The sequence below is a fragment of the Porites lutea genome, chromosome 9 (assembly GCF_958299795.1).
Source record: "Porites lutea chromosome 9, jaPorLute2.1, whole genome shotgun sequence".
NCBI classification, from domain to species: domain Eukaryota; kingdom Metazoa; phylum Cnidaria; class Anthozoa; order Scleractinia; family Poritidae; genus Porites; species Porites lutea.
In genome coordinates, this window is record NC_133209.1 from 8,934,622 (window position 1) to 8,957,363 (window position 22,742).

General features: G+C 40.4%; 1 protein-coding gene across 1 annotated transcript; it reads right to left on the reverse strand.

Moving 5' to 3' along the window:
* Positions 1–5,703: 5,703 nt before the first annotated feature.
* Positions 5,704–18,697, reverse strand: LOC140947292 (uncharacterized). Its single transcript, XM_073396351.1, has 5 exons — positions 18,357–18,697; positions 12,562–13,359; positions 12,132–12,419; positions 8,472–8,705; positions 5,704–6,424 (listed from the first exon to the last, which is right to left on the reverse strand). Exons 1-5 carry the CDS (start codon positions 18,649–18,651, stop codon positions 6,078–6,080), a joined length of 1,962 nt encoding a protein of 653 aa, XP_073252452.1. The 5' UTR covers positions 18,652–18,697; the 3' UTR covers positions 5,704–6,077.
* Between the last annotated feature and the right edge of the window lie 4,045 nt (positions 18,698–22,742).

Genomic DNA, 22,742 nt, shown 5'->3' on the forward strand with positions numbered 1-22,742 from the left:
ATGACGTTATTGCTGGCAACAGGGCGGGGTCCCTCACTGAAGATGATATTGTTGAGTTTGTGCAGAGTGGGGACCCCAACCATCGGGACTGGGATGATTGGCCCTTACGGATGACCTTCCGGATCAATTCGTTTCTCCGGCGTCAGGGTCCTGTGGGTGAACCGGATTTGGCTGCCCTGGGCTTTTTAGAGGATTAATTTTAGTTTAAATTTTTTTACAGCCACGCATTGCCTGTTACGTCATCATACGCAATGGATCCGCCCTTTGCACTCCGGTTTCTTTCGTACCAGTATTCCCATCTTAATTCGACTTTCCACCTCTTTGTAGGCTTTCATTATACGTTAAAACACTATGGAGGATGGATTAGACCCGTGCAATTGCGTTGTCATTATAGTACTGTTCGATGTGTAATCCAACTTCATGAAACGTTTCAGATGTAATTTCTACTATGGACCAATGGGGGTGGATCCTTGCCTTGCAACAACGATACCATATTCATAGTGTTCCACATCTCATGCAATTCTGCAACCACACAGCTTTCTAGGTGCGCATTTCTTCCTCAAGAACAACCACCGGCTCCGAGACGATATCAATTACTTACTCATGAGTTTAGCCCATTATTATTAAATTTTTAGATGTGATTATCATGATTGAAATCTATGGGTACAGATGCTGGATGCGAGATCGTCTTGTTCATTCACTTATGGGCTCACAAGATTAATCATTATTCATTTTCTCGTAGATTCGCATACCATTCTCAGTACCCACAGGGTTCATGGTACCTCCGCTGCATGGTGTTTCCTCGGCAGCATCGTGCAGTGGTACACTGGATCGGGGCTCACCCTTCCATTACCGAGACCCGTTAAATTACTCTGTTGTCGTTGTTATTTGAACTTTCGTCGTGCCAGCGACTTACACGTGCCCTGTTATTGGTGCGAGATGTTGCAAGTCATGGGTTACCCACCCCGTCCTTAAAAAACATGTTTTTTATTTTTTTCAGATTCTCATTTTGTCATGCGAGCCATTTATCTCCCTTTCCTTTTTCAGCCATTGCCCAGGTGATGGAGCAACATTCCAGAAACCTCCAAAATCTAACGGGGAAATTATATTTTGTGTGTAAACGGTGCTGGATCTATTTACGGCACGTGTCCGAACTCCATGAACCCTGTCGAGGCTGTGCCATGATGGACAGCATGGATTGGGAATTTTGAACACCCGGCAGGGGGAGGTCTGCATGGTGGCGCCACCCCTGCTGGATGTTCATGATTATTTTTTTAATTAGATTCCCATTGGATTATCCAAGTGGTGATGATTTTCAAAAGCATTATCCCTCACAAACTTTGTATCATCAATTATCAAGGACAGGCTAGCTTACTCCATTTGTTCAAACTAAGACGTTAATTTTTTTTCCCAGAAACGCATTGGATCCTAGAGCATTTTAATTTTAACCAAGACTGGATTTTAATCGAATTGTTTTGTATACAATCTTTCCCGGGCGTGACACCACGAGGGCGTCACACACGTCCCATTTTGTAATTAAGTCTTTTTTGTTTTCCAGTCAATCATTGGACAATAACCCACCGCCTCGTGCGTGGCAATGGTCGACTGTTTCTCATTCAGTTTGCTTCTTGGCTCTAATCACCCCTCCTTTCGTTTCAGCCACCCGTTTCGATTTACGTCGTCATTTACTCAAACCTTGGTCATTGATAGGTTTCAACCACTACATTCCATGGCCTAATCCATTGCTCATGACTCCTTCAGCCAGGAAGCAAACACCCTTTCTTCGCAATGTGTATTTCATGTAAAACAATGGGCGTGACGTCATTCGGGCGTCACACACGTCCCGGATGTAACTCAGGGCATTCTCGAGATTTGTTTTTTGTATTAAATGATGTTGACCTCTATACAGTGTGTTTTTATTGACTTCCGGTGATGCGAGGGGCCTGGGGCTTCGTTTGAGTGTTTGCGCATGCGTAGTAGGTCTAGTCGGACATGTGCTCACATGAATGCGGGGGACCTGGGGAGTCGTTGGGTGGTCTGCGCATGTGCCTACGATCCCATTCACGTGACTGCGCAGGGGAAAACCTGGGGTTGAACTGCGCATGCGTCCCACTTGTCACCAGGCTTTACGCGGTACGTTCAATAAAACTATGTGAAGCATGTGGATCCACCTCTTGTGTGCGTGTTCTTTACCCCATGGGGTCACGTGAACAAAATGACCATATTTGGGAGCTTGTGACGTCAATTTGGTCACATGGGCTAAATGCTCGATTCTGATTGGTTCTCCCAAAATTTTGCTTCGCTCTGATTGGTTAGTCCTTATTGTAGCCTCTATGACTACTCCGCAGTAACTGACTCACGCTTTTGTGGAATTCCTGCCACTTTTTCTTTGTTAGTTTGTTTGATTACCTGAATGTATTTATTATATTATGTTGGCGAAGCTAATAAAATAAAATGAAATAAATAAATACAACAAAATTCAAGACTGGTAATTTCGTTGTGGATTCGCGTTTTTAAAGCACAGAGCAGTTTAATTAATTGCGAAAAGGTCTCGAAAGCCTAAAACCGTTAATCAAAGAACTCCCGTTAGATTATTTTAATCAGAAACATTTCAGGAATTCGGTTACTTCTGTCGCTATTTTTCCTTCGTCCCTTCCCATGACCCCCAGTGCACCTCATCCTCCCCGAAAGTTCTCCCAGCCGACAAACACACTTAAAAAGCGGATAATAAAGGCGGTTCCTACATAGCGTTTGTGTGTGTTAAAAGTGGGAAGGTGGTAAGTTTAACGCCGATAATTGCAAATAAAACTCCGACGTTTAGGCAATGCCGCCTTCATTAGGGAAAATATGTCAGTTCGTAGTAGCAGAAAATTTTGAGATTTGAAAATGTGCGCGTAAAAACAAGCGAGTGTGCGCGCGCGCAAGTCACGTCAAAGAGAAATCTTGATTGAGTCCACCCGGCGCGAGGGTGCCAAAATTCTGAATACAGCGCATCTCCTCGCGTCTTAGACCAGCTCTAATCACGGCTACTTGCATGTCCTCCAGCTGGTCGTCCACTCCCGCAAAATGGGCACGCACCGGCAGGGCTACTTTCTTCAATTAATGAACCAACCAATCATGGTATGTACGTTTCTTTATCTTCCCTTGCTCACCAACAGCCATAATGGCTCTTGTGCTTACTGAAAGAAGAGAGTGAAAGAAAGAAAGAAAGAACGAAAAACCCTTTCTACCAAAGTTTGCTTATAAGGTCAATCACGGCCCCTTTGGATATAAATAACCATAAACAACAATTGACAGCTTTAATAATGTTACTACCGTTGACGTAAAGCGAGCTGCCCTGGCTGTTGGCTGTTGACCCAGTCCTCTCTCTTACCACTTCGTGTAACATGTGCTCGGGGTTTCAGCATAGCAGTGATATCTAATATTGCAGACATCGTCATGTTTGAGTGCAGGTGTCAGGGATTGAACAATATCTTGTACACTCTGGCTTCTCAAAAAAAATTTCAGTTTTTTTGCTTAATATAATCTCACATTGTATGCCATTAGTTATGCAGCATCCTTAACCTTGTCCAATCAAAGCGGGAACGCTAATTAGTCACTCTCTCTAATTGTCTCTAATTGTCAGGGGTGTTGCTGACCAGCCATTTTTTCTTTTAAGCCTGAGCTGTAGTAGTCCTCGTTATGAAGGGAGGGGATGAGGGCCAAGTTAACGATGACCGATGAACAATTACAGCCGTTCCTTTCCAAAAAAAAAAAGGAAAAAAAAGAGGTGCCTTTAATGGGTAATTAGCGGCGAGTTATTAACCGACGAGCTCTTTCCGTTAAAGAGTATAGTGTCAATGTCAGCATCATCATTTTAAACTTATTTGTAAAGAACTCTACTTCACTCGCGTATATCTCTCAAGAGACTTGATCAGAATCTCTCTGCTGCTGTTGCGTGTCAGCCGCTCTGTTGGCATCAGAGGCCGCACGTACTGTGTACAGCCAACCCCTAAATAGCCCTCCCCGGACAAAAAATTGGAGAAAAATATGATTTTTTTTTTCTGAGTGGAGGGGGCGGCTGTAGGGAGGCTAATTATGTATCAGTCAATTGAAACTCTGGTCCTCTGAGCCCGGAACTTGGCGGGGAATTTAACTTTGGCCTGGTGTTAAAACACAGCTAATTTCCCCGTTCCCCGGGCCAAGTAGTTAGTTAAAAACCCCGTATAGCGGGGCATTAGTAGTTGTAGACTCGACTGGGTTCGGTTTTGTCCTGGGGGAGGGGGTACTCAACAAATGTTTATTAAGGGAGGTTCCGCCGCGAGGTCCAACCCCTTACCCTTTTATATACCACTTTTCACGAAAAATGTACCCCTTTCGTCTAACGTTTTCTTGACCTTATAAAGCCATAAAATTCATCTATTAGCTCTTTTGGGCCCTTTCACAGACCCAAATGACAGATTTCCCTACCCTTTGATATGCCTCAACTGGTGAAATCCGTACCCTTTCATATTCCTGAAGCCTGAAAAAGGTAACCCTTTTGGGCGTATGAGGAGTACCCCCCGAGTGATTTTTGTTCCACTTCGAGAACAGACAGCGGCTGGTAATCGAGCCTAAAGCAGTTTAGAACCAACTGGTCACAGCTGAACTCGTTTCTAAAGTCAACCATATACTGTTAACTAGACGCAGCAAATGCAGTGAAAGTTGACTGCAAGTCGATCATAGGGTACGTAAAGACTACTCAGGATTGACTCAATTATTTAATTTTATTTAAATTCAAACCGACAGACCTCTGCGTTCCTTCAAATTCATAAAAAAAAAAAAAAAAAAAAAAAAAATGTTACCCTGTGTGGGTGCCAGATGATTTTTTTCTTACCTGATTCTGAGAGCGGACTTCTAGACCTAGTACCGCTCAACCGTCTGTATGGTATACTTAAGTACTTGTAAGTAGAGAGGGACATAGGGATTTGTGGTATTGCGGTATTGAGGTTTTTTTTAAAGCGGTATTTCGGTAATTTTGATTTTGCGCCATAGGCATACTAAGAACGAGTGCGATTTTCTAATGTTTTCTCATCGTCTCTATTTTCTTAATGTAGGACTTAAATCATTAATTATTCTATTTTGCTTATTTTGTCAAAATCTTCTCTCGTCATTGTCCTACCTTTTCCCCTGGCGGTTTGGCAAAGTTATAACAGCGCGTTTGTGATCAAAACACCGCCGAGCAAGGGATTTTAAGCGAAACAATTCTCCTCTTTGTGATTCATTCCAATATTCTGAACGGGAAAGTAATGGGAGAGGAATCAGGAAACTTAGCAAGCGCCTTGGAGATTAATCAGTCGTCTTGGCAAACGAGGTGAACAAATGGGATTTGTGAAAAACTGTGTGATGTGAGGCAATCAATGCACGCTCGATCAATGGAGGACGTTCCATACATTTTTTTGTGAAATCCTAAAAAAACACGATGAATAATACTCATGAAGCAAAACTGGTCAGGGAGTGATTGTCACTGTTCTAGGCTCTCAGATAGTAGGGATGAAGCGTGAGTGTAAGGCATGCGAAAATATAATCACGTGAACTGGGAAAAGGAGGCGTTAGCGGGGGAAAGGAAGATTAGTTCTCAGCGAATAACAGAACGACCAGGGGACCATTTTCTCGAAATTCTAGAAAGTTCCGACAGTTTTTAGGGCCCACAATTTATTCAAATAAAAATCTTAAGAACTCTCCAACCAGGTTTTCTGAACGCCTTTTTGTGAAACAATGGCAATAAATGACCAATACCTTTCTCACTGTTGATGAGAAGGTGCGGCGCTTATTTGAGGAAAGTGTTATTTCAAGTAAATACGGTAACTATATCATTATATTATATCACTAAATATGTATTTTTTATTTCAGTTAGAAAGGGAAAGCCTGGATCAAGATAACCATCTTTTCACAGCTGAATTGAACTGTATTATAATTAATGTCTTATTTCCTCTTTTTTTCCACTCGTTTAGCACATACTGGAAAGTATATAATGAATTCGTTCTAGCGACTTTTAACTTAATGTTTGAAACTTATGGAATACTAATATCAAAGTTCATGTGGCCCATTATTAATTATTATTTCTTGTTTGTTTCGTAAAAAGTTTCTACTTCGTCTGGTGTGAAGTTGTGCGATCCTGCCAGGAATGTTTTGGCGAAGGTGCTGCCCCAGCTGTACCCGCTCGGTGGGCTATAAGTGTAGCCAAGGTTGCTGTATGAATTGCTATTGGATGACGCGTAGTTGGAAATGTAACTGTCACTTCCTCCTCCGAATGAAGGCCCACTCGATGAGTCAACGTATATGGAATGTGCTCTGTTTGAACTATATCTCCCTGCCTGAGGCAGTTTAACCGGTGCCCACCCTGGTTTGTTCACTAGTGAAAACAAAAATGCTTTGGAGTCGTAATGGTGCCCACTGCCGGAATCTATCAGAGAGAAATTAACGATGGAACCAAGTGTAATTAGCGCCGTTTGTTCTGATACTCACTTCAGAAATTAAACCACCCGTCAAGTGGATTGACACTAAAGACAAACCTGGAAAGAAATTTTCTCATTTGAAGCGAATGTGAGTCTGATATGTTTTATTTATTTTACTTTGTATTTGTAGGACAAGTACAAACATTTGAAAACCAAAATTAAAAAAAAAAATGCAAAAAAAAATAACAAACAAAAAAAAACAAATCAACAAACAAAACTAAACAAATAACCTTTAGACCAAATCTGTCAAGTCTTTTAACGGAAAGAGTTTCAATTAATTGAGCTACAAAAAACTATTCATGCCAGAAAATATTTGTTTTCATTATGTTTAAACTGAAGAAATTAACGGACGGACTATCAAATGGTAAATTCACTCAGACGCAGTTTACACACTGTTTTGCCACGAAGTTTGACGTTTGAAGTTTCGTTTAACACAGTTTTTCTTATCAAAGTACATGCAGTTGATGTAACAGGCTTCATCGCCTTAAAAGTACAAACTGTTGGTACAGAAATTGAATCTATAAATGCTTTCTGAAAGCCTTAATTACCAGCTCAGCACAATTGGTCTGATTTAACATGCTGTACTAATTTTAATTATTTGTCATTTTCAGTTTAGAGCCTAGAGCAGATCCTGATATTTATGGCCGGATAAGTACTTTTTAAATTAGTTTCAAACAAAGCCAACTAATGATAAGAATCGTCCTTATTCAGAAAATGGTGGTGATGCGGGGGGATAAGGGGAGGAATGAAGCTAATTTATACTACAGGATAAATTGGAGTTAATGTGATAACCATAAACCCGCCCTTACCAGTAGTGGAATCAGCTCACTTCCTTTCAGGGGTCACTTCCTGCATGTGACCCCTGTCACACTAATTGTTTCGCTCAGCCAATTAGATGCCAGCTATCACATGTACAGTTGATGCCTATATTTTCGCGCCTAGCTCAGAAAAATAGCACTTCATATTCTTCTCTTCGTGGAACAAAATCCCATCCCACCCTCCCTTATTACTGCTTGATTCTCTCTCCTGGTTTTCTTAAGGTTTTATATATGAGGTCTTTTCTCTTGTTGAAAAATTTAAGAAGCTGCTTATACTTTTTGCAGTCATACGAACTACTGATCTTTGTTGTTTACACTTTGAATCAATTGGCAATTGTCAAGAAGATATGGCAGAAAAGAGGTGGGGTTTCTACTGAGGGGAATCATCGTTCCCGGCATCCTAACATGCTTGTGCACTTAGTTACTCTGTGCCTTATTTTGATTATTAAGTTGATAAGAGTTTAATTGTCCTTTACTTACAACTTCTATTAATATATTTTCGTCTAACCTCTCTCCCTCGAGGTTCATGTTAAGTGTCTGGCTCTGCTTTCGGGAGGGTTCAGGTTTCCCTCAAAAATAATTGAGGGTTTTTCCTGACGGGCAGCAGGCACGCAATCCTAGCTTAAATAAGTGATGATATCTGTATTGAGAGTCGTTGGCAATTAATAAACATGGGTTCGGGATGAAGTGCTCCCATACAGGTCACACTTTGCCCGATAGACTCTTGTTACTCCTTAAACCGGGGAATTAGACATCTAGAAAGGTCTTTCCACCTCTCCAGTACCCAAGGGGGATTATCACCTCTACTCACAACCTTGGGGGATTATCAACCCCTAGAGAGGATTATCACCTCTCCCCTTGTAGATTTCGGACTGTTACACCAATATGTAGAGAAAAGTGACCTGCTGTCCATATTTGCAGTACTTCATCCCTTACCCCTTTTTTCCCCATACTAATTCTGGGCTAGTTACTTGCTTTATCTAACGGGTTATGGGTTAAGAGCATTAATGCTAGAACAAGATCCAAGAAAAGTGAAAAACGCCCTTTGAATCTGTGCATCCAAATGCTGGATCATTTTGATGAACAGATGCTCACTGAATAACTTTGTTTAATTTATGCTTTAAAACAAAGCTAGAAACCGGAGCTAAAATTATCTCTGTTTACAATGCTTACTTACCCCATGACCTACTGGTATATCCGCCAAAGATATATCTCCCAACCCTTATTATTGTTACAGTCGGTCCCTTGCCATCACATCGTGAGTGAAATGTTCTTCCAGCCCAACCGTCCACGGATGCACGCCAACAGCGCTTCCAGAGAGAATTTATGCCTTTAGCCACAGGTGCTAGCCAGTTGCCTAATGAGGTCAAATAGTTTTTTTTGTTTCCCACAATAACAGAGTCTTCCAAACCTGTAACCCAATGAAATATGGCCGCGTTAGAACTAGTTAACCGTTTAGCACCAGGTCAGTCTGTCAAGTCTTGTCGGATTTCAGCTTAGCAGGAAATAGAAGCAAAGAAAGCCCTCGGACGTACACTCAAATTTGTCATATCCCCATCGTGGTACAGGGGAGAGGGGGGGTGGACCCCTCCCCGGAGTTTTTGAGTTGTTGCAGTATTTCGAAACGATTTTATCTTTAGTGGAATCGGTCAGTGTAAAACGAAGAATGCAGACTGCAGACTAAGAGTAAAACGCAGGCTGGGGTAAAATGCAGACCGAGCATAAACTGAAGTCGTGGAAGGGTTTAAGGGCAAAAAAAACTCCCGCAAATACATGTAAACGAACACTTACTTGAAGACACCTGCTTTCACAAATCCATTCCTTTCTTCTCTGGAACGTCGTCGACGACCCGAAAACATAATCGCAACCTTGAACGTTTTTTCCGACCGAGAGACCTCACGCTTCAACTTTAGACGCCAATTTTTCAAATCGAGTGACCGCGAATTGATACATCACTACGATGTTTACGCTTAAATGAAAACTGCTGACCCAAAATACTGTACAAAAAGAATTATGGCGACAAAAAAAGGGAGTAAATCATTCCAACAACAAAGAAAGATGTTCTGCAGGAAATTTGGATGACTTCCTATGAAAGTATTGCAAATCAAGGTACCCAGACAAGCTGTTTGGATGTTCATTGAAACTTTTGGCGAATGTGCAATGTACTTCGACTAGGAAGCGAGGTACGTAACTGATACCAGCTACAATTGTAGCTATTTCACCTATTTGGAGAAGAAGGAGCACAAATGTTTAAAATGTCCACAGTCTTCATTCTGCATTTTGTACCCAGCCTGCGTTTTACTCTCAGCCTGAATTTACACACAGTCTGTATTTCAGTTACCCCTGGTCAGTAGTCTGCAGTCTGCAATCCGCAGTCTGCGTTTTACACTGACCGTTAGTAGAATGCCTTTAATCTTCTTAACAATATGAGGTATATTTTATGGGTCACGTTTGCGCAGCTGGAGACTTGTGACGTCACCAACAATGGTCGCCTTCTTAGCCGCCATCTCTATAGACAGATATCTTTATTTATACACGGTATTTCCATCATTATTTAATATAATAGCTAACTTCCTATCTTCCTAACTACAAATAAAATAGATACAAAATATTAAAAAAAGTAAAAAAGTACTTTTTATGAAGCCTTGTCTAAATAATCATACTAAAAAACTTTACTGAAACTTTACTTAAAACTGTGGCGACTTTTTTTACCTTAAAATCTTTTAGGAGGTTGCTTGACCGAATTTTCTTTGACAAGTTGTTACACAACTGAGCTCCATTGTATGAAAACCTACTCTTTAAAAAAATGAGTGCTCGGTTGTGGAAGAACTAGTTTTTTTTTCGGTGTTCCTCAAACAATAAGAGCTAGCGCTGCCGCGATAAACAAATCTTGATCGTAGATATTCGGGAGTCATCCCTTGTAAGGTCTTAAACATCATAATAGATTTCTTTTCTAATCTTTGATGACAGAGTTCATGACACCCTAATGCCCGGAACACATCTTCCAAATTACTGTCATAGGTCGCGGCAGACATTAGAATGCTGGCTGCGCGATTTTGAAGGCGTTGAAGCTTTTCAGAAATTAAGGCCCTTGTTACAGTTTCCCCACACCACAATACAATAATCAAAGTGAGGTTGGACAAGGCTATTATAAACGATGATCAAAACATTACATAAGATAAGTGCCGCATACGTTTAATTGCACCGATGGCAGAAGCAATGTTTTTACAACCACTGTTAATATGGCACTCCCAAGTTAATAATGTCTGATCGATGTAGACTCCTACGGATTTAGCTGATGATACTTGTTCTATACATGGGTCCATGTGGACTCAAAACGGCAAAAGCGGACGACAAGCGCAATTAAAGATTCTTTTCTTTTCTTAACTTACATCAATTATTATAGTTTAATATGAACATCTACATTTGCTTCCTACCTTGAACCGCTTTATGTACTTCAAAAGAAAGCCATTCGTATAATTACTTTTTCTCCTCCGCTCACATTCTCTAAGCCTCTTTTACCTAAGCATAATATTCTGTCACTCCACTCTGTCTATAAATTCCATGTTGCCTGTTTTGTATTCTCACATTTTAATAGCTTTTTACCTACTGCTGTCTCCTCGATCCTTCATTTTGATTCTGAATATCACGATTATATGACTCGTTCACGTTTTAATCTGCATAAAACCTGTCATAAGTATCAATTTGCTATCACTTGGCAAGCTCCTATTATTTGGAATGATATTCCGTTAACTGTACGCAATAGCCTCACAGTAAGGAACTTTAAAAAAAAAAAAAAGTTAAGATTACATTTTTCTGAGTATTTGATTAGCCTATGGATCATTTGTATACCTTATCACGCGTTTGTACATTTAGTAGTCATAATTAGTATTTGATAATTACCTGTTTAATCAAGCTTAAACTTAGTTAAACTTGTTAATAGCTTAATCAAGTCTCTTGTCACCCATTTTGTATACCTTATGGGACTATACTAGTGGCATTTGTTTGTATGGTTTATAGTAGGAATAATTAGTTGTTTAAGTATTTGAAATTAGTTGTCAAGTATTGTATTTCAGTTGTGAGTTTTCTGACTGTCCTTTCCTTTCTTTTGATTTAATAGCATTGTAATTATTTTAGTTAAAGGCTTCTTTTATTCATGTAAATTAATCACTTTTTTTTTCGCTGACCCTAGGCCATTTAAGCCCCCCCCCCGGCTTTGGCTGGTCTCATGTATTTTTCTTCCAAGTGTGTGAAATGTAATAAAGTTAAAGTTAAGTTAAAGTTAAAGTTAAGTTAAGTGTCAAATGAAAACGAAAACCAACCAAGGCAGGATTTGGCCAAATTTGATGTTAGCAATATGTCGCAAAAATGAAGACAAAAACTGAGGAGTAAATCTGGGGCAACCCATGATACTCCCATTATATTACATAGACATTGGCATATACTAATTAGCATATTATAAAATTCTTGCACCGTAACACCAAGTAATAACCCACACTTGCTACTTATTTACGATCTGTGTTATTAGGCATGCAAATGTGGCATTTACCAGGTTTACTCCAGATTTACTCTTCAGTATTTACACTTTTGCAACATATTTACTTGGAGAAAATTTGTGCAAATCCATTTTATCGTCCAGCGATAGACCCGTCAAGTTCTCACATAAATGAGCGCGAAAGAGCTAAGACGCTTTTAGCCTTAAGGGACTGGGAGGAGACGATTCTTTTCGTTCCTTCCTCGTTCCCGGGCTTACATGATGACTGAACCTTAACCAAAATCGCGTAAAGGAAGTTTATGGATCGGGTAATATGTCGGTGTAAATAATGTATGTACAGACCTGAGTGCCGCTGCCGTTGCCGTTGCACTGCCACGTTGGTTCTGGTCTTCTTTGTTCCCATTATGTTCGTCGCAATGCACTCGTACAAACCGCTGTCAGCAGGACTCAAGTTCTTAATGGTTAGCGTACCTTGGTTTACTTCAACCCTTCCAGCTGGCAAAGGCATTCCCACTCTATTCCAGTTTACTGTGGGGCGAGGAAAACCTTCTGCTTGACAAGTAACTTGAAAGGTAGTGTGTTGCACTGGCGCGGCCAGTGATGGTGGAAATTTAATAAACACTGGGAGGCCTGAAATAAGGAAAAAATGATGACGGACGGTTCTTGTGCCCTTGCGTGTAAGATGTTAGAATCCAGAGTAAAGAATAAAAGACAATAACGTAAATAACAGACTATATATATAACAGACTTCAAAGTTAAATACTCCTTTTACCTCGAACAGACAATTTCCCAGTAGCATCAGACGATCCAAGAATATTTCTGGCGTGACATGTGTACTGCCCAGCATCTCTGTAATTCAGATTCTTAACGACGAACTCTCCCACTTTAATCAAATACTTTGCACCTGACAGAAGCTTTCTGCCCTTGAATCGCCATTCGACGGTAGGGGGCGGATTCCCTCCTACCGTGCAATAAAAAGCCGTATTTCCTCCTTCATCCCCTGTCAGTTCTGCCGATGACAACATCACTTGTGGAGCAGACGCTGATTTCCCAGGACTTCCAGGCCGTCCCGGCATGCCTTTTTGCCCAGGATTTCCATTGTTTCCCTTTTCTCCTTTTGTCCCAGAATTTCCATTGTTTCCCTTTTCTCCCCTCGGTCCCGGCATGCCTTTTGTCCCAGAATTTCCACTGTTTCCCTTTTCTCCTCTCGTTCCCAGCATGCCCTTTGACCCAGGTTCTCCCTTTTCTCCTCTCGGTCCGGTAGGTCCTATCATTCCTGTTTCTCCAGACTTTCCAGGTGGTCCCATTGGACCTTTAGGCCCTTTCTTTCCCTTTATCCCCCTCCTGCCACGTTGCCCTTTTGCCCCTGTTGGACCAGGGAGTCCCGGGGGTCCCGCAGGACATATCTTCTCACTTGACTTACAGTACTTAAGGGGCATTAGTTTTTCAAACTGTTTTGTGAATTCTTTTCTTACGTCATGTATTGTGACGCTAATTAAAGTGTCATTTAAAACCTGTCTTCGGTTTCTGGGTCTGGTGGTTGTTAACGCCATTTTTGACCAAGGTATTGCTGTAGTAAAAATATTAAAAAAACATTAAAAAAATATAGAATAAGCCAGGGTTAAAAGCGAAGCTATCGTTAATGAGACGGCAATAAGAACGGCAACAAAAGCAATACATATAATTTGTGTAACTCTTTTGCACCCGCAGCGCACTTCTTGAACATTCCATTGCTGTTTTTTTTTTTTTCACGACTAAAACGTGAAACTTCCTAGATACATAGAGGGTATTACATGCCCGATCGTGGATACGAACTTTATCTTCGAGTGTTCAACTCGATACCTCACGGGTGAGCGCGAGTGAAATATCGAGTTGATCACTCGAAGATAAAATTCGTATACACGCGCGGGCATGTAATATTCTGTTTATTATATAGACACAGATGGGGAAATGCTGTGTTGCATAACAACCGCGGATCCATAACAACCGCGATATCTTCACGTGCGAAGGATAAAAATTGAATCTTCACTGGATACCAAATTTTCGTTAGTGGAGAAATCCTGGTATTTCATCGGTGTCTATATAATAAAGATTATTTTTATCAAGAAATTGTCGTATTTTCACACCAAAGTTTTGTTGCTTGCGTCCCTATCGCTTTAATGATTTTTTTTTTCACTTCCGCCTATTTTTATTTTGCTAGCCACCAGTATTTCTCGTTTTCACACCGCCGCTATGATTTTTTCATGTTTTTTTGTTTCCAGCGAAATTCGTCTCCTTTGCTTTTACCCGCTCCAGCTCTTTCTCTGTTATCCACGTGACGTCGAAAAAGAGTCGGCTTTGCTGTTTTTTTTTTTCTCTCTAAAAGTCCGGCTGGCTATGCGATTTTCCGCCAAAACAAACTCAAGAGAGTCGAGTTGCATTGTGGTTGCATTTGGTTGTTGATTGAGTTATTTTCGTAGAGTTCTCGCGCTCGCGAAGCGCGCAGCGGATCACTATTCACCATTTTCACAAGTCCATATTTATCTTGTTTACACCGCTCCCCCCTCCCCCCCTCCCAAATTTTGCATTATCCATTGTTTTTAATTTCTCCTGAATATTACAGTCGTCCCAGAGAGAAATCGAAGACAATGGTTATGCCAAATTTTGGGAGGTAAACAAGGTGCATTATGGTCTAAGTGAAAATGGTGAATGGGTAAGAAAATTTGGTTATCTATACATCCGAGAAATTCTGGTAGTCAGGTAACCGTACATTCCGCGCTCGCCCACGCGTCCATCCACACCACAGGCATATAAATGTAAAATAAGTCAATCGACTGGTAAGGCAACCCCGGGACTCGAGCTTTTTGGCGCGAAATCGTGTGGCCACCAGGACATTTAGAGAGAAAAAAAATACTACGAAAGTCGATCCTTTTTTCGACTAAGTTTTTACGTCTACACTGACGTGAATAACAGAGAATGAGCTAAAGCGAAAGATAACAACAAAGGGGAAAAATTTTGTAGGAAAATTTACGTCAAAATTTTATATCGGCGGTGAGAAAGTTAGAAATGTTAGCGGTCAGCAAGGAGAAGCCAGCAAGGTAAAAGTGAGCGGCAGGGGAAAAAAAAACACAAAAAAGGTAAACAGGAACAAAATCTTTGGTGAGCACATACGACATTTGCTTTTGTTTAACTAGAAATTTCCACTTTGTGGTCATGAAAGAAAAAAAAAATGGCTAAGAAATGTAAAAGAAAAGTGTGCTGCACGTGCAATTTTTTTTCTTGCTGATCAGACAAGAGTTTATCCTCTCTTAAAATTAGACTATTAATTTTTTTTTTTTTTTGTACTTCTCATCGCCCGTCACCGTTTAGCAGTGCTCGATTTTATTTTCAGTTCGATTAAATTATGAGTAGATTAACGAGAGCTTCGCTTTTAGCCCTGGCTGAATTTATATATTACATTCGTATGCCTCTGGTGAGGACGGACGGGCGGACGCAGATGCAGTCTTCCCATGATTCCATGCGGCAATTTTTCGTGTTTTTTTTTTGCGTGTAACGTGGCCATTTTGGATGCATCGTGAGCGTCGGAGATGATTTTTCGACCTCTCAAAAGACCTTGTTTGACGACTTGAAGTGAGTTTGTTTTATTTCATTTCTTTTGATTGGCACTGAATTGATATACTGAGCGAATTTTCCAAGCTATTAATGCATTTAGTTGTGTGGTACAATTAAATGCCCTATTTTTACGACAAAGAGAGCTGGATTTTAATGATGAAGGTGTTATCTTCACTGTCACGGTCGGGAACTTCAAGAAATGTGTTACTTTCCTACTAAAATAGTCGAGTTTCTGGGAAACTATAATAATTTTAATCCTTCTTTCATCTTATTTAATTGGCCTATTGAAGCTTGCCAACAGGTTTTGGCAAGAGCATGAACTTTACTGTCTTTGCCAAGGAAGAAATATATGTTCTCATCGAAAACCTGTGTGATCGTAATTTCGCCTCTAAACTGAAGTATTATAGGCGACCAGATTTCGGAAATGTTGTCGCTGAGCTGTACGTGAAAGAAGCTTACGACGGAAACAATAAATTTGTTTCGAGAAAGTCCACCTCAATTTTCTCTTTTGGTCGGTGTTTGAAAAGGCAATCCTTGCAGCTTTAAAAGCGAATAACGCACAACATCGAACGGTATCGGCGATTTTGGTCGGTGGATAGCAGACAGTAGAAGAATTACGCACGGCATAATTATCCATGCTTAGCGTAGCTTTAATTTAAGGTACAACTAAAATATGAAGATCGCACTATCCGTAAAAATTCAACTTCCTGCAAAGAACACGTAAAAGCTAACTTCCTTTCATTAGTTTCAAGAATAGAACAAATTTTAAGAACGTGGGTAGCCTGCGTAGCATGGCGGTTTGGGTTGGGCGCGTTAAGTAATATAGGCGGGCGGTCAGGCGGGAGAGGACCGAGAAATCGCGAGAAGATCGGGGCGGGTTATTTTTCTCCCTACAAAACCGCCATGCTACGTAGGCTAGAGCGTGGGTACCCTATGGCATAGATCCACAGGTTGCAAAACGCGCGCTGGGAACCGAACGCGATGGGCATGATGGATACTATAGTGACGCAAACACGACGCTACAAAATGGCGCACGACACGCACGGCATGTTGGATGCTATTGTGACGTATTAAGATGGCGCAGATTTGGAACCGACACACCCGACAACCTCTTTTCTCGACTTCTCGCGCATGGAACGTGCACAGGCCGCCCACGAACACACAGAAAAGCCAACGACTCAATCAGGAAGCGTCTCCTTCGTCGAAGCAATAATTAGTAAAACATATTTTCAAATAAAATTCATTACTGCGCGCGCGTGTATCGAAAAGTGCCCAAAAATTCATCGCAAACTATGGCAGAAGTGATGCTTGTAATATGAGTAGCATAAAAGTCAACTAGGATGTTATAGTCTCACGATCGTGTTTTGAGCCAAAGTTATGAATGAACAAACACAACACAATAGACAAAGAAATTTCTTGAAAATGTTATTGAAAAAAATCCACTCGCGGAACACTAACTAGATCGAGGATCCGTTTACGCAAGTAAAAAGGGGCTGAGAACGCGGCAAAATTTATTCAAGGCAAAAACACGCCATCTCTAATCGGGGCACATTTTGTAATTTTTCTTTAAACACCGATATCAAAATGAATTAAACTTCTATGAAGCATTTATAAATAAATAAAATCCCTTTTCAAAACGTAATTTCCTTGACAATAGAGTAAAGTTTTCAAAGTTTTCAATAACCTGTACAATAAAAAGAAATCTCACGCCGTCGAGTTTATCAAAAGTTCACCTGTAAGCCGGTAACATATACTAACACCTCCCCACCAAAGAACTGACAAAAATGAATTGGCCGAAGACCACATTCAGCCGTAAAATTGCAGAGAATGTACCGAAAAGTAGAACTACGTATTGAAATCGCAAGAGTGCAAATAAATCACGTCTGTATCTTCCCCAAAGATGGAAGCTTGAAGGAGTTGTTTACTCGATGCATCCATCTTTAAAGTGATGACGTCAAAAACCAATTGGATAATGTATTACGGCTCAATGCACCATGGAAAGACTGCATAATCCTCCTTTATGACTACCAAATTTTCTTCCCTTGGTGCTCCGCTGCGCGCGCGGGAGCTCCGCTAAAACTGAACTGATTATTGAAAAAATGAATGTAACGAGGATCTTCGTACAATTGTATAAGGCATACAGGCTTCGGTCGTTATACCAAGTCATCTCTTGGGTTTTTGCATCAGGTCAGTTACCGCACACCAGCGCATGTACACAGAGTGGATAGTAATTAATCACTGTTCCTATTATTATTTGTGTGATTTTCGGAATGTTCATTCGGTGTATCCGTCATCGGCACGGAGATATCGATCCTTTATCCTAAGTGACTAGAAATAATCGACGTCTACAAGAGGCCATCGATCCCCTTTGATTCCTTAACTTCTTTTCCCTTTTTAACCCAAAATATCCTTGTGAATTTTAGGGCTTTAGTCAAGAAAGATTTTACTTGACCCGTGAGAAAGGGAGTAGAATACTACGCACTATGCACTAATTCCACTGTCTTCTTTTGTTTATCTGTTGCTTTTGTTCACTAGTTGTTAGCATCTGTTTCATGGGTCAAGTTAAATAACTCTATTACCTCTCCTCTTTCTGTGAATGCTTTTTTCAGATTTTATTTAGACTAAAAAAAATTATTCAATTTGTGGCCTCCGAGAAAACAACGATTTGAAACTTTATCCCACAGTCTGTCCTAAATTAATTGCGGTATAACACACACAGAAAAATATCTTTTTCCTGCTTGTGTAAAACTAAACCTAATTTCCTGTTCTTAGACCTAACCCGTACGGCAGGCTTTTAAAAAAGAAGAAATTAAAATGTTATTGTAAAGCATCGAGAAAGCAAAAGGGGCGCGAAGAAATAAATGATCAAGTTAGCGTATAAGCACTTCAGGTTCCAACGAAGCCGGAAGACAAACGGCTCTAGGTCTTAACGATATCAGTTCCACAAGATTATTCAACATACAGCACCGATTTTACCTGAGGTATGGGGAATCCCTTCAGAAAAATGTGTCCGCATCTTCTTGTAAAGATCTTTTGGAGTAACTTTTGTCGACGAATGAGTCATCCGCTCAAACGAGACCCTCTTAGCCATGTTAAAACAGGGCAAGCAATCAATGCGAGATTGCAGTGCGATCAGTCGCTCGTTTGTTGTTTCATTCTTCAACCAGAGACTTCCGCAAACGAAAACTAACATCACAGAAAGGAATGATGGCCTAATTGACGGAACAAAATCAAGGAGTCGATGAGATTTTGTAGCGTTTAAGGATTTCATTTTTTGCAGCTGTCACAGGTCTAGGGCTCGGCACTCGGCACACGAAGACTGAGGGTTGTGGAAAATTGATCTTTAAAATTTGGCTAAAAAAACATGAATATTCTCTTACAGATTGCAGTTGACGTAAAACTTCCCTTCTGGCTTTTGACCCTCCCCTATCACTACCTCTTCGTCGTAATACGTGCTTAAAGTTTCAGCATAGTAGTGCGGTCTAATAACAAAAAAAGAAAAAACAAAACAAAACAAAAAAACCGCAGATCGTCATTTTAAATCATCCCGTTTCATCAACATTCAATATAATCATATAATCTGGATTCTGACTTCTAGCTAAAGTTCTGGTTTCAAACATTTATGTTGCTTTACTTCTTCAAGTTCCATCTGATATGCCTGTATTTAGTATTATCATAATATCATGCTTATTTTTTATTTTATTATCGCTGTAATTTCTCTTTATTTACTGCTATTGGCTTGTGCTCTTCGCGGGCTAAGCTATCCTTGTAATCATGAGTCACGTAAACAGGAAAAGAATGTTGTTGTTGTTGTTGTTGCTGACATAGCTTATCACAAGAGATAACATTCTCTGTTGCTACCATAAATTACAAAGCCTCCTTATGAAAGGGGATCGCTGCGCTTAGCCCCGGACCAGGCTCGCGTTGCTAGCCGAGAACCGACTAACATCGTCACATCTAAGTCGTGTAACATCACCTTCATGGACTGACCGTAAACAGTCTACGACGAAATTTTATTTCGCTTTCTGAATTTGAATATGGTCCGTTGGAATTCAAATTCAAGAGGGTTTGCGTACATTTGATAAAGTTAGTTCTGAAATAGAAATAATCGCGATAAAGACTGAAAGAAGGCAAAGTCACTTTTTAATCGACGTTTTCGTCGCGTCGTTGGATCGCGACTGACAAGCAGTACGAACGACTTCGTATATGTTAAAAGACATTCAAAAGAGAAACATCTGGCGGCAGGTCAGCCCATTCAGGTCCGTAACGTGCTATTTCTAAGCTCTCTCTTAGCCTGCGTATCCGGCGGAGCACCGTTGTTTGACTTGTTTCTAATTTTGTTGTGATCCCTCTAGTTGTTTCCTGGTTAAACACGTTTCTTTTATTTTTTGGAGTTGATTCATGAATTCAAGAGACTTTACATAGCGTGACCTTTGTTTCTTCTTGGCCACACTGGGTTGTTGGAAGATCATGGGGGTAGAAAGTGTATGAAACTCGACAACGATGCTAGATTACAGCATGACTTCTCGCAGTACAGAGCAATGTTAAAAGAACTGAGGCGTTAAGAAGAAAGCTTTGAAGATGGTTCTAAAATCGCCTACCTACTCCAGGTTGGTTTTCATCATGCAGATTCAATAATCTGCAAGATGTTTTGGTATAAGAGAGACCGAGACAACTAAACCTATTTGCATTTTCAAGTCCTTCGTAGTGAAAACAAGTCACATTCTTCCTCTCGGTCGTTTATTTTATTTTATTTATAACTGTAAGCCTCACTTTTTACCCTAGTAAAACAGTTTCACTCCAGCAACAGCATGTTGGGCAAGGCGGCCAGTTACCAGTAACGATCAAAGGTCGGAGCAAATTTCCTCTTTGTAAACGGTTGTTGCCTTTTTTTAAGACGCTCAGGGCCTGAAATTTTACACGGGCTGGCTCGGTTTGCCGCTCTGAGCCCGAAATCTCTGCACCTTGGTTAAACACAACAAAAACCAAATTCGTAATTACATGAAAACTGTGCCAAAGTTGCCACTTGAAAAAAACAACCTAGCCTGGGGCCATTCCGGATCATGTAATCTGGCTCTAAGAAAATTTTTGTCCTGTTATTCATAACTGTCTTTCATAACTTAAACATCTTGGTGGCCCTAGCTTTTTCTCTTATAACTTTTTATGTAACTCTGCTTACTCAAGGGATTTAAGGCCTGGGTATTCTGAGAATATGAGTGATTGGCAAAATCTCTCGCTAGGAGACCTACAAAGAACAAAATGAATTTTTCCCCAAAAAATTAATCTTGAGGTTTTCTAGTGCCTTAACGTTTGATTATGGTCAGGTGGCATGTCACGTCAGAATTTTTAACTATCACGGAAAAGGCATCAATTGTCAAGTGCAAACTGAAAGATCTTTGACTAAATCTGTTCCTCTTTTTCAGGAACCTGATTTACGCTATCTTGTGGAAAACATTTGGAATAGCCAGAGCGTGCTCAGCAGGCACGAAGACCTGTTTGACTTGATTTTTTTACGGTGGATTAAGTACGAAGAGTGCTCTCCGTGGAGCTGTATTTTGCTCACAAAGGAGGAAGCATCTGCTCACGCCAAACTGGAAAACGTTACTGAGGTACGGCTCCTTTTCTTTGTTTTTCTTTGTCGTTTTAAAGCCATCGTCAATAGATGTGTGTGGGTAAGATGCCTGAGTAAACTGAGGAAGCCGTAAGCGAGCGTGAAGGTAACCATGACAACCCTGTGAGCGGCACCCACCAGGCACCGAAATACTGAGCACCTCAGTGGAAATTTTTTAGATACTTACCAAGACCCACCTAGAGGGAGGGAAGGGCTGGGAGCAAAAAGGCTTTGACACAAGCACAAGCAAAGACAACGCATGCAAAATGACTTGACCACCAAAGGAGCGCTGTAAAAATGCTGGGACCCTGAAAAAGTCTCCAGGCCGTCCCACATACGATTAGAACGGAGACCGCTGGCCAGCACTGTCTTGTGTTTAACCTCACTTAAATTACTTTAAACCACATTTCATGCTTTAGAGCGTCCTTTAGTCGGATGTGGAAGGGTGGATCGGGCCAAATCGGATGCAGCAAATACAGTAAAACCCCGCGACTAAGAACTTGCATTTTCCCGCGTTAGTCTAAACAGGTTCTTACATAAATTTTAATTAGCATAAATTTAGGCTGTTAAGGTTCGATCATCCACGAACGATCTTGCACCTTCTTTTGAAGTACCAGTTGGGCCCCCTCTATACAGAACCTGTGAAGCCCAAAATTTGAAAGAAGTTCTTAGTTTCTATTAAAAATCTATAATAATAATAATAATAATAATAATAATAATAACAATAAAAAATCAGTATACTTGGGCAAATAAGATAAGTTAACATTTAGGATCCTCTTTGGAGACAAAGGTGTTTTTTTAATTACTCCAACTATAATTGTAACGGTATCCAGGTTTTACCAAAGGAATAAGCTGAGTACCACTAATTTTACTCTTAGCTATAATGTATTTTTTTTTCTTCAGAAAATAAGAATCTATTAAGATCCTTGCAAATGAGGATTATTCACCCATGTTTGCTTTCTCGTTCTGTGCTTCTTACGATATTGATGCCACAATTAATATTTAGTCCCTGCATGTTGAGATAACTACCCCCTACTTTACAAAGATGTGAAATACAGAACAAATATTGCGAGCAATGGTTTTACCCATACGAGCAAGCTCTTTTGGGGTGGGAGTAAAGGAATCGCCCTCCATTTCCAACCCCACCCCCATTCCCCAAGTTGGAGGTGATTCCCTTCACTTCCTTCGATTATCCTCACTCTAACTTCGTATTTCTTTCCATCAGGCATACGGGCGGATGTTTATCGGGAAGATTCTACACAAGCACGTACTGGCATGGCGGAACACATGAAGAAAAAAATTTCTGGACAAACTCGAGGATTAGCTGCTAACAACGGGGCGAGAACAGCAGCACTTAAGGCGTAATCTTCGCTGTTGAACTACAGATCATAAATTCGTCATTATTTAGCCCTTTGTAATATGTAGGTTCTAAACATGGTGCATTAAAAGGAAAATCTTCGTGGCCAAGTGACAAATCATTCTGATGCGTATTTTGATTTTTCTTTTCTTTAAAGATGTACATATATAGGTATTATTTCTTTAACGGTATTAGAACAACTTTTTTTTTCTTGTTCGTTATTGTAAATAAAGTAATAAAACTGAAAAAGTAGCCCATTCTTCGATCTGCGTAGTTAATGTATCCAGGTCTTGACCGCCGTCAAACGAAAGAAATGTAAATTAAAAACAACAACAACAAAGTGTACTTTACTAATATGCGCAGTTGTAGACTGTTAACAGAAGGAAGTCCTTAC

Bases quoted from the DNA above. Each gene is read 5' to 3' on its own strand.
- LOC140947292 (XM_073396351.1), bottom strand. From the start codon at position 18,651: ATGAAATCCTTAAACGCTACAAAATCTCATCGACTCCTTGATTTTGTT. The intron at 13,360-18,356 runs GTAAAATCGGTG...TTTTTACTACAG, and splicing joins AGGGATTCCCCATACCTCAG to CAATACCTTGGTCAAAAATG. The intron at 12,420-12,561 runs GTAAAAGGAGTA...TCCTTATTTCAG, and splicing joins TGGGAAATTGTCTGTTCGAG to GCCTCCCAGTGTTTATTAAA.